Source organism: Sciurus carolinensis, chromosome 5 (assembly GCF_902686445.1).
Source record: "Sciurus carolinensis chromosome 5, mSciCar1.2, whole genome shotgun sequence".
Taxonomy (NCBI): Eukaryota; Metazoa; Chordata; class Mammalia; order Rodentia; family Sciuridae; genus Sciurus; species Sciurus carolinensis.
Genome location: NC_062217.1, coordinates 150,288,521 through 150,300,996, shown reverse-complemented (window position 1 = coordinate 150,300,996; position 12,476 = coordinate 150,288,521). Strand labels below are relative to the sequence as shown.

At 42.4% G+C, this 12,476-nt stretch overlaps 1 protein-coding gene across 3 annotated transcripts in view; it reads left to right on the top strand.

The window, feature by feature from the left end:
• The first annotated feature begins 605 nt into the window (after positions 1-605).
• The window catches only part of Fbxw4 (F-box and WD repeat domain containing 4), an 80,733-nt gene continuing 68,862 nt past the window's right edge, over positions 606-12,476 (top strand). The window contains exon 1 of one of the 3 annotated variants that reach the window (XM_047553584.1): positions 606-1,383. In XM_047553584.1, the coding sequence (XP_047409540.1) occupies positions 608-1,383 (776 nt within the window). In that variant the 5' untranslated portion in view covers positions 606-607. The remainder of the gene's footprint in view (positions 1,384-12,476) is intronic. The other 2 variants (XM_047553583.1, XM_047553586.1) reach the window with 2 other exon arrangements.

Genomic DNA, 12,476 nt, shown 5'->3' with positions numbered 1-12,476 from the left:
CAGACTGATGCCATGTGAATGGAATTGGTGATACAGGAATGGGATCCTAAGTGACCTTGGGGGATCAACTTGCACTTGGGTGGGGTCTAATAAGAAGCCCTAGCTCTGCCATTTCCTGATACATGACTGGGGAGTTATGGAATCCGGACCTAGTAGATTGCAACCTCCCAAAATGTGTCTAATGATACAAGTTCACTGCTAGGACCTTGGTTCACATCCTCTGTGAGAACTCCAGTAACTGCAATGGAACCTGCCAAATTCTAGGGCTGCAGTTTCCTGGGGCTCGGGTATGTGGCCTGCCAAAAGGAAGTATCACTTGGGGAAAAGAAATGTTCTGAGAGGGGACCAACTATGCGCTGCTTGAGGGCAGGGGCTCCAACTTGATGCTTCCTGAAGGCGCGGGTTCCCTTATGGTCTTGGATGGGGCCTTTCAGCGAGCCTCAGAACGAGCTTGACTGAATGCATGTGCTTCCACTAAGTGCTCCCGGCGGCCCTGGGGATGGGGATACCAGAGCCCCGGCCCGCACCCCGAAGTAGCTCCACCGCCGCAGGTGTGAGGGGCGGGTCTAGGCCTCAGCCCGCGCCGCCCCATGTGACCCGGTCCGGCATGGTGTCGCCTCCTCCCGGGGCGGCGGCGGTGGCTCGGCCTCGGCTCTGCGTTGGGCCGGCCCCGCGGCCGCTCATGGGCAGCCAGGGCCGCTCGGGGATCCCCGGCAACAGCGGGCCGGGAGAGGGCGGGGAGACGAGGGAACTGCAGGAAGCGAGGGTCGTGCGGGGGAAGCGAAGGAAGGGGAAGGGAAAAGCGGGAGCAGGGCAAGGCGGAAGAGGAAGCGGGCTGGAAGGGAAGCCCGTACTACAGAAGGCGCAGGAGGCAGCGGGGTCGGGGACCGAGGCAGAAGCTGGGGCAGGCCCGGGACAGGACTCAGAGGCAGGCGGAAGCGTGGAGGAAGAGGCGAGAAGCATCGTGAAGGGAGATGAGGGGAGCGTAGGGGCCGGGAAGGAGGCACAAGGAAGACATGATGGGAAAGAGGAGGAACGGAGAGTCAGGACTGGGCGGCGGGAGGATGCCAGGCCGGGAAAAGCACAGGGACAAGGGGGTCAGGCTTGGGGCGGCATCGCAGGGACAGGGGCGGCCATGGCGGCGGCGGCCGATGAGGAAGCGGCGACTCGGGAGCCCGCTGCCCGGCCGGCTGCGGGGCCAGCGCTCTGGCGCCTGCCGGAGGAGCTGCTGCTGCTCATCTGCTCCTACCTGGACATGCGGGCCCTCGGCCGCCTGGCGCAGGTGTGCCGCTGGCTGCGGCGCTTCACCAGCTGCGACCTGCTTTGGCGCCGGATAGCGCGGGCCTCGCTCAACTCCGGCTTCACGCGGCTCGGCACCGACCTGTAAGCGTCCGCTCGCCGCCCGCTCCCCGCCCCGGGCCGGCCAGCATCCCGGGAAAGGGCGGGGCGCCGCGGCCTGGTCGGCCCGGGGCCGTGTCGCACCCCGAATTCCGAGGCCCAGACCCGGCCTCCGTCGAGACCCCTCCCCGAACACCTTCGGGGATCCAGTGTCTCTCCTGTCCAAGGTCCTCACCGAGGAAGCCCCCCAAGAGCATCCCTCAGTTAGCACCCTCCCCATAGGGCGCTCTTCGCAATTATCCATATTAAGCACTCGCGTCAGCTTTTAATTGTGGCTTCCGAGGACCTTGACTGCCCGGTTTCCTCAGCCCAGAGCACCTAGGACCGGTGGCCCGTCACGCTTTGGACGATTTCTCCAGTCCAGGTCGAGGACCCAGGTCCCCTAAGTGGTCTATTAAAATGGTTTTGTGGATGTTCATCTTCCCCACTCTCTTCTAAAGGTAGTTAGGTTTCAGGACTCAGATCCTAATAGAAAGCACTTAGTTACACTATCAACATAATTTATGACTTGATATAGGCAGAAGGACCCAAAAAAGGGTGCTTGCTTGAGGCAGGAGGCTGGATTAGGACACGGCCTAGGTATTGTGGTTTGGCCTGTTTGGGTAGCATCTGAGACCTGAAAATGAAAAACTTTACTGAATAGTTAAACTGTTAAATATAGGAAGGGGAAAAAAATGTATGGAATTGGAGTAAAAGCTTTCAGATTGTACTCACTCTGTACAATTATAGTAGAATAACGTTAAAGAAAGTTTTTAAAAACATAACCAATTCCATTTAAGTTTTTTCAGTTGCACCTCCCCCATAGTGTCTATCTTACTGATCCTAACAGAATAGGTGCCTAATGAATAATTTAATGCATTTTTGGGTAACAGCTTTATTGAGGTGCCACACACCATACCATTTGTCGTTTTGAATTAGTTTCTTAGAATAAATATCTCAGGATAGGCATTATTGGATCAAAGGTTATGACTTGCAAAGGCATTGGACCAAGTTACAGTATACCAACAAAGAATGACTAAATCAATTTCATGTGAGAATTTAAAAAAACTTACGTGTTTATATGACAGTATGTCCAATTTGATATTTTGTATCTCTTTTAATCACTGGCAAGGATAAATATCTTCCCACTTGTTTGTTTCACATGTGAGGTTGTCTCTTCTAACTTTTTGACAATTTATTATTGGGGTCTTGATGTTTTTCTTATGAATTTTGAGTCTTTCTGGATCACAAATATTAAACTCTAGTCTATCATCTTTGGTGCAAAAAATTTCTTCCAGACAATTCTTTTTACTTTACTGGTTTTGTCTTAGAGAAGTTTTATACATTATTAGAATCTGCCATTCTTATGATTTTTTTCTTTTTTATCCCCTGAAATTGAAAATTTGTAATTCTGCACAGACCTGATAAATCTCTTTGATTTCCCACTGGCTTTCTTATAACTTGATTTTTAAGTAGTTAACACTTTGATTTCATCAGTATCACTTTTGTTTTGGTGCAAGAAGTGAATTCAGCTTACTTTCCCTCCCCCCCCCCCCCCCCCCAAATAGTTTAGTTGTCACTGCATCCTGTGTTAAATTTTCTCTCTCTGTTTTGGAAAATTTACTTTGGCACTTATTAAGTTTGTATGTGTGTCTACATATATACGTATGCAGGTATATTTGATTTATATGTGAATCCTCTGTTTTTTTCTCATATTTTTCCATTTCCATACCACTTTAAATATTGTTGCTTTTTTGATGGAGTCTTATATCTGTTATATTATACTCGTTGAATTTATGCGTGTGTCACATCTCCATATCTACTCAATTCCTCATCCCCCCCCAAAAAATTCTGTGCCTTTTCAAGTATTTTTGTGGATTTTCACTATAAAGTTCTTGCATATCTGTTGTTATTCTTGGGTTTCTAAATATCTTATACATTTGATTTTTGTTGCAAATGCCATCTCTTTTTTCAGTGTGTTTCTAGCAGAGTATGATTGATATACAGGATTACTATAAATTTCGTAAATTTTGAACCTGATCATTTTGCTTAACTCTTTCTTTTCTATTATGATTTTGTTGATGATATTATCCCTTGGGGTTTTTTTAGGCAGGGGCATCTTGTCAAAAATAGTTTTGTTTTTTTTTTTTCCCCTCATCCTTTCTTATCATAGTAACCTTTTTTTGGGCGGGTACTGGGGAATGAACTCAGGGGCATTTGACCACTGGACCACATACTCAGCCTTATTTTCTATTTTGTTTAGAGACAGGTTCTTACTGAGTTGCTTAGGGCCTTGCCATTGCTGAGGCTGGCTTTGAACTCTCTATCCTCCTGCCTTAGCCTCCCAAGTCTCTGGGATTACAGGCATGCTCCACTGCACCCTGCACCCGGCCTAAAGTGACTTTTTCAAAGAATATTATCAGTTGACCTACGAGAGAAGTTAGTTAAAATGACTGGAACCCAAGCTAACCAACCAAAGCAAAGTTTGGCTTTCTGTTGCACCTTACAGAGACTGAATGAAGGAAGGAATTGGTGTTTATTTCCCTTTCAAATGTTCTAAAAGAGACTTAGGAAGAATAAGTCTATGTTCTGATAATGGGAATAATATCAAAATGAAAATGAAAACAAGTTTATAGTGTAAGGTGCTTTGAGACTACCAGATCTCATTATGACTTTACTGGTTTTTAGACATGTGTGTTTTGATTTCTTGCCTGTGTCCTAGCATGAGGTATCACCTGCCTTCCAGGGAGCTTGTTTTGCTACAGCACTTGATAAAAAGCAGGGTCACTGCTCATTTTTCTGGGTTGAGGGGAGAAGTTATGTGTGTTACAGCAGGTGGAGAGGGTGTTTGCCAGTGTGGTCTGCTTCTGGACAGCTGCAGAGACTTAATAAACCACTAAGAGAGGTGATTGCCATCCCTGGAGAGAGAAGGCTTGTACCCCAATCCTCTTAGGACATCATGGAACCTTGGCCCAAAGTACAGCAAGAGTACAACTATGTGGATAGTGCAGGGATGCTACTAATTTACTGCCCAAAGATGAAGACATAAGATGTTTTTATAAATATAGCACAAAACCTAATTTTTATCAGAAGCCACAAAACCTCACTGGATCTTTGTTTTATCATCTATAAGGAATGGGAATAACATTACCCAGTAAAATGAGGCTTCAGTGTCATGTGCTGGCTAGCATCATGTTCACATAATAGGCACTCAATAAATTGTTGTAAAACAGAACTTTTTTATTTGCTTGACTTCTACAGTCAGTCTGTGTATGGCAAAAGTGGGAATGGTTATGATTTGGAGGTGCTGCCTAAAAATCTCACTCTCTCCTTAGTTTCTCTCACCTGCCCTAAATGTTTTCACAAATATAACAGCCCAATCTGTGGCCTGTGCTCACTGCTTAAGAGCCTCCTGATTCTCAGAACACAAACTGCTAAGGTTTACTGACCTTCCGGCCCAGGGCAAGCCCTGTTCAGTTTGACTCTTCTAACTGATCATAGCTTTGTTGAGTAAGATGAACTGCTTTGGTTCCTTGTGATTTGTTAATGGTCTTATACTTGTGCTTGAAGGCATTTGGGCCACTTTAAAACCACAAACAAATAATTTGCTTCCCTTTAGGCCTCTTGCCCAAACAGTGAACACTAATAGGTATCCTGAGCATTTTTTTTTTTTAAAGGGGACACAGATATGAGTGAGTCAGTCATCTGATTTAAAATCAGCTTTGTTTGAAGACTTTATGAAGCCTGAGGGAATAGAAAGATCTTGAATATAATAAATAAAAAGCAATGTTTCATTCAATAATATTTTAAGTTATCCCCAAAGAGTAGAAGTAAAACTAGCCTACTTCAGTGTAGAGGGACAAAACAGTGGAATTCAACTCTGTCAGTATAAAATGCAGGTTGAATGCAAAAAGTAGAGGATATGACCAATGAAGAGCAAAGGTGCTTTCTGCAAATTCTGATACTGAAAAATAAGAGTATATCTGTGCATATGTAAGGGTATGTATATGTTAAGAAAAATACTTTTGCCATTCCTGTGTTAAAGAAAATTTACTTGATCTCCTTCCTCCCTAATTAAGTGCTACACATTTTCAAATAGCAATTCTATTTTAAATACCCTGTGAGTAGTACCTGGGTGTTCTATTGCATTTGCCTGTGATAGATTTGCCTGGAATTAACAATAGGTGTTTGAGGGTGAGGCTCCTGAGGTGTTTGCCCTGGCACGCACACTCATTCCTCCTGCGGGGTCCTACAGCCTTGGAGCTCTTTGAGGCTGGGGACCAGGGGTATCTATTTCAGTGATGATTAACATCCAGAGTGGTGAGATAGACACAGATAAGCAGAGTGTGTTTGTTTGTTTTAAAATGATTGCACCTAAGAGCATTTTGGGGGGGAGGGCACCCACAAAGCTTAATGTTTCTTTTCTTAACTCTGAATGGAGAGGCCATTGATGACTGGTTTATACATGAAGCCTAAACTGTATTTTTCAGAGAACAATTAGCAACTCAGAGTAGCTTAGGCTTTCTCCTTCCCTTTTCTGACTTAATCAGGGAGAGTCACTTGGTCTCTATTTCATTGAAAGACTTCATATATAGATATATTGTCTTCAGCCATTTTGGAAAGACTTTATTTTTAATGGCTCTGGGAGTTAATAAAAGTAGGGTTCTGTTTACATGCTCAAAATAAAAAATGCACCTGTAGAAGCAGGAAATGGTTTAGTACAGTCATTACCTTCAAGTGGAAACTGGAAGAATGGAAGCACCTTTTCCAAGACAGCAGGAATGCAGAATCTGCCTGTGTCCTTTTCAGTGTAGTAAAATTTCATAGTGGTGGTAGGGTATTCCTAGCTTTCAAGGCAGAAGCATGGAAAAACCCACAATCTTCACAATCAGCAATATGAATTCATATTGGAAAGGAATATTTGAAAGTATTTCAGTACTCCATAACTTAGTTTTCTGTGTCTAGAACCTTCATCTTAGGTAAAGATTGTGTTTGAGCTGCTGAAATTCAGCTGACAGGTTACTGTGTAGGCATACAGGTTTTTTTTTTTTTTTTTAACATAATTTTTTAAGTGTTTGATTAGAGAAGAATTACCTTTGTGTAATAAATTAACCTTAACTGTGGGTTGACCTAGCCTTGGGTTAGTTTCTGGTCCTAATTTCTAACCATGGAACAGGGAGAAATTCAGGTAGACTTCTTGAGGCCAGGTTCTGGTAAATTTTTACAATTAAGATGAAGAAAAAAATGGGAGGAGAAAATTGGGTTTTTAACTCTCAGTGAAAACTAATACCACCACCCCATTTACAGAGACAGATTTTTCAGACTTTTTCTCAGGTATGTTAACCATCAGAAAAGGTTGAGAATACAAAGATTTGGTTTACTTTTGAGGGAAGTCCTTTCTGTTCCGTGATCCTGCTCAGGTTTGAATGGGATTCAGTTGGAATGCCAGTTGTAACCAACAGAAGCAAGATAATATGCTAATTAATCTGTGTATGAATGCCAAATCATGTGAATACTCAAGTTGTATTTAAAATTGAATGTGACACTCATGAGGAAGATTTGACCTCTTACTAGAGGGTTGGCTTCCTTGTCTTAACTTACATCAGTTCTTCATTTTCTCCAAACTGTCCACACTGCCCTCCCTGGAAGTTGGGGCCACCCAATGGGCCCTTGTGCCTGCTCCTCTTTAGCACACAATTAATTGCCAGCACATTCTTTCTTTTTCACCTTCTTTTTTGGTATTTGACATGAGCTCAAATTGCTGAGAAAGGTGACAACTGTGAAATGAAGACAGGGCTTGGAGACACCTTAAAAAATACATGCAAAGGCTACTAAATGACAAGAGCAGACTGCCAGGCTCTTTCAAAACATCACCATGTCTGTTGACTTTCCATTCCTTGTCCACAGCACAAAATTGGAGGTCAAAGAATCATAGGAGTTAGAGATGGAAAAGACATTTGGGGTCAGCCAGTTCATCCCTCCACCTTCTCCCACCCCTGATTCCAAATAATTCCTTACATTATATTTTCTCCCCCTGGCTCTTGTACAGTTTTCACGGTCTTCACTCAACCCCAGCCGTCACCTTTGGGGAATGGTGCTGGAGGTTCTACAGAGTTTCTCCTCGGCAGAGAGAGATATTGCCTCTGCCCCCAGTTGACATTCATGAACTTTGTTGGTGGTCTCAACTGAGAGGCTGAAGCTTCACTGGATGTCTCCCTCTTGCCTGGCGATGGGCTTTTCTAGACAGAGTTGAAGAGCATGTGTATGATGACACTGGGTAGGGGATAAAGGGGTACAGAGAGCCCTCCTGAATTTATTCCTAGACTTTTGTCTTTCAAGTCTCTTGCCCTGAAGGGAACTTGTGTGTGCACAGATGTGTGATATTGGGGTAGGTGGTCAGAGAAGGAACTTATATTGAATAGGAATTTGATAAGAAGCCTAACTTGGAAATTGGTGTATTAAACAGATAAATAAAAAATACCAGTTCACAAAGAAATAAAGGAAAGGAAGAAATGGAATGTATAGAAGCTGCAGTTTGAGTCAAACTGAGAACAAATGGGCTGGAGATAAATATTTTGAACTGTGAACATTATCGTTGTGGTTTCCCCTTACTTTAAGAAAGCACAGAAAGAGAAGTCTTATGCTCACTGGCTGCGTGGTTTGGAAGAGGGAATGGTCATTTTTAGAGGCAGCTTTGGAGGGATACCCCCATCTCCCCCCTCTTGTTCCAGCAGCTGTTGGGAACAGTCCAAAGGGGGTATTATATTTCTTCTGGTAACTCTGCCAAGAATGAGAGGAAATCCACAATCTGTGGGGTTTTTTTGGGGGATGGGGATGGGGTGGCAGGTGATGGGACAGGGAAATTAAATTGTTTTATAGTATATATGTTGAGATACTTTTCCTGGAAAGCTGTTTTCACTGAAAGGAATGATATTTCCCTTGCTCACTAACTGTAATGAGTTCCTCTCTTTAGAGAAAGGAAAAGTAGTCTGAGTACTTTTTCTTACCTGTAGTTCCAATCTTGACCTCCCATTTCTTTGAATTTTTCTTTAGAAAGTTCCTATTGAAAAGATGAATCAAGATTCAGACATGGATGGTGTGTGTTCAGAGGGGGTTCCCTCCAGAAGTGCATTGCTGGGAGAAGCTCTCATTCATCCCTCATCTTGCTGCAGTTTGACTTTATCACAGTAACCTAGAAACTAGAGATGTGAAAACTGGCTGGGTGGCATCTGGTTCTCTCCATCCCTTCATCCAGGTTGGGTAGACACTAGGGATTTTGAAGTTTGGCCACTTGGGGTCAGAACCTGTTTTGGTGATTAATATGGAACACAGTTTCAAGATTAAAAACAATTTTAAAAAACCCTGGGAAGCAGAGCAGTGTAATTATTCCTCACATTTCAGATGGGGAGTCCAGGGAAAAGTCACTTTGAACGTGAGAGAACAAAGTCTAATTCTGGGTGCCTAATTCATGACTCAGAGGAGCCTATTCACAAAAAGTGGCATCTTTCTTGCTATTGTTTATTCTCAGAAGGTGCTAGATCAGACTTTCTGAGAGTTATATTGTGGGATTCTTAAAAAAATAATTCTGTAACCAAATGAATGTGGAAATACTATACCACATCCCCTCATCTGGGGATCACAGTACCCACTGATAAATTAAAGGCACTGAGAAGTCCCATGGGAGAGGGACTTGCTCCATTTTGTTTTAGCCAGCATTGTCCACATGTTTTGATCATAAATTCCCCCTTGTTTATTATCACTTAACATCTGCCACATACACACTGGTCAAGTGCTTGCAAATTAGTCCCTGGCCAATAGCAGGAGGAAAAGAATGTGAACATGGCCCAACTCTAAATCTTAGACTCATACATATAAAGGACCAAGGTTATGCCCAGTGCTTCTGAAACTGCTTTGACAGCTTTGACATGTGGATCTCTTACTAAGAGACTTTATGTGCTTAGATTTTTTTTTTTTTTTAGATTTTTTTTATATGCTTAGATTCCTTCCCTAAGCCTCTCTAGCATAAGAATTTGGAGGTTTTGGTTGAAAAAAAAATTTTTTTTTTTTGGGACAGTACTTGTGATTAAACCCAGGGTCTCTCTACCACTGAGCTAAATGCCCATCCTTTTAAATTAATCAACCAATTAATTTAATTTTGAAACAGGATTTCAAAGTTGCCCAGGCTGACCTTGAGCTTGCAATCTTTCTTACTCAGTCCCCCAGTGCTGGGATTACAGGCGAGTACCACCATACCTGGCTCCTTAGTTTAATTCTTGGAGATGTGGTGTATTATAGTATACCTTTTAAGAGAGAGCTTTTAGAGTTACCGGTATTGTTAGAAGTGTGACTTGCCAAAGGGATATTCATTATTTTGAGAACTCTTGCTTAAGCAGTTCCTAAGCAGTGTTTATTAAAATACCTATTCTGCTAGGGCCATGGTTCTCACTTTTTATGTGTAAGACAAACTTGTATGATGTTGGAATTTTATTTTTATAATTATACATAGTACTGTGATTTATTATGGGATTCATTATGCTATATTTGTACATGCACATAATTTGATCGATTTCATTTCCTATTACCTTCCCTTTCTCTCCCCTTTTCCCTTCCCTTGATTTACTTATTTTACTCTACTGATCTCCTTTATTATTTTTATTAGTAGTAGCAGTAGTAGTAGTACTAGAGATTAAACCCAAGGGCAATTTACCACTGAGCTATATCCCCAGTCCTTAAAAAAAAAAAAATATATATATATATATATGTATATAAATATATATATATATATAAACATATACATATATATATATAGCCACTTTTAGAAGTACTAAGTTGTGTAAGATTTGATTCTATGGAGTTTATGACTAAATTGGACAAAAAAGATGTATGGCTGTGGAAAGCTAGCATTGCCTAGTTTTCTGGTAGTGTCTATCTCAGAATTTAGTGACATGGAAAGGAATGTTTGGAGGAGTCAGGGAAGTAGAGGCTTTAGCTTGATCTTGAAGAATGAATGAATTTGACTAGTTCCCGGAGGAGGACAGCAAGCACTGTTAGAAATGTAAGTAGACTGGTGCTAGCCATATAGGTGAAGGTGTGGATACGGGAGAATATAGAGAAGTGGCTTGACTGGAGTCCAGTTGCATAGTGTAGAACATGGAACATAAGGTTGATGGATAAAGGGGGTTGACATTTGAGAGCCTTTCAAGGGAGGTGTGGGTCAACCAATCAGCTTTGTGTCCTCCTATGCATGGCCCTTTCCCCCACATGTTCCCTACATTCTCAGTTTACCTTGGGTGTTGGGGCTATTTCCTATTCCTTAGCAGAATGGCTAGCATTTTAACACCATTAATTTATTTTCATTGATATTTTTTTTTGAAATTCAATCAGACTTAGTTACAATAGACTTCAAAGTCAATAGATTTAGTCTAATACAAGCATAAAAGAAGAGTTAAAAGTTTCTCATCTTGTGCTGCTTAAATACTTGTACACTAAAGTCAGATTCTCAGTATTGGTAGAAGTAGTGGGTACAGGCAATACGGGGAGAAATCTGCTTTCTGGAGAGAGAGGAAGTTAAAAAGAAAAAAAAAAAAAAAGCTGTTAAAATCGCAAGCCCCCAAGCATGATTTTGCTTAGACCAGTGCCCCTTGACATGGCCTTATTCTACACTTGTACCTTCCTTCCCTGAGTCCCAAGTTGGCAGGCAGTTAGACTTATGACAGTTCTGACAGTCATACTATTAGGCAGTGTTGGTGGTATCAAGGAGAATCAAGCTTCAAGAAGAAGCAGGGGAGCCAGGTGTGGTGGCACTTGCCTGAAATCCCAGTGGCTTAGGAGACTGAGGCAGGAGGATCACAAGTTTAAAGCCAGTCTTAGTAATTTAACGAGATCCTAAGCAACTTAGCAAGAATTTGTCTCAAAAAAGGGGAGGGGGCGCACTGGGGATGTGACTCAGTGGTTGAGTGCCCCTGGGTTCAATCACCCCTGGTACCAAAAATAAATAAATAAAATAAAAAAAGATGGGGCAGGGAAGGAAATTGATCTGCGTTCCAGGAGTTTTCTGATCTTAGAGATTACTAGACTTAAGACCCCTCTGATATATCCATATTTCTCCCTGCTTTTCCTAGCCACTATTCTTCAGGCTAAGTTTATTTGCTTTTAGTTTTGGAGTGTGAGTGAGGAGAAGGGAAATGAAAGGCATTCTAGATAACTGCCTAGATTGATTTATGTTCCTCTGGACTCACTTGCCAAGATTTTAAGGGGCCAGATAACTTACTGTGGATGCATGTTGTATTGTTATTGTTTAAAATAGGCCAGGCACCTGGGAATGCAGTCAAACTCTAATGGTGACTAGGCTGGAAAGCTGAGAGAGAGGGGGCCCAGTGAAAAAAGGAGCCTGAGGCAAGAGAGGGAGGGCTAGGAAAATGGCACTTCAGTCAGGCCCATAGCCAAGTTAGAGATTCCTCTGTGCATTAACAGCCTTAGGGAAACTTATTTACAGGGCACTAATAATCCTTTTGAGGGAGCACCCTCACTTTACATCAGTAACTGTATGAGGGAAATGGCTAGCCAGGGGCCATTTCAAGGGAGGGGTTCAGGATCTTTACAGAATTCCAAGGGGCACCTGCTATAATCCTCAGGGATTTTTTTTAGTTTTCCCTTTGAACAATGACAGGTCCTGGTAGAAAGAGAGATACCTGTTTTCAAAGAAAGCAAACTTTCTTTTTTTAATTCCTCCTGATTTTTTAGGTGCTAAAGCCAATAAGAATATAAATGCAATTTGACTAATGGCTAGGGAAACTAACCATCAAGGACAACTGGACAAAAAGAATGAGAAAACTGAATTGTTAAGTGCTTTTAACCAAGTCAAAAGTCAAATGGAATAATTCTTTCTCAAGTCAAAACCAAATGGATTGATTTTTTCCTAAGTCAAAATTTGATTTGAGGAACTAAAGCCAAGTATTTGATTATCGCATTCGCCTTGGGAGAGGATGCCTGCACCTGCTATTTGGTAGCAGCTTCTAAATTTCACCTTTGAAAGTTTCTTGCTGCTGTGATCAAACCCTCAGGGGAGTACTTTGACCCTTAGTAAAGTGTCACCAAAT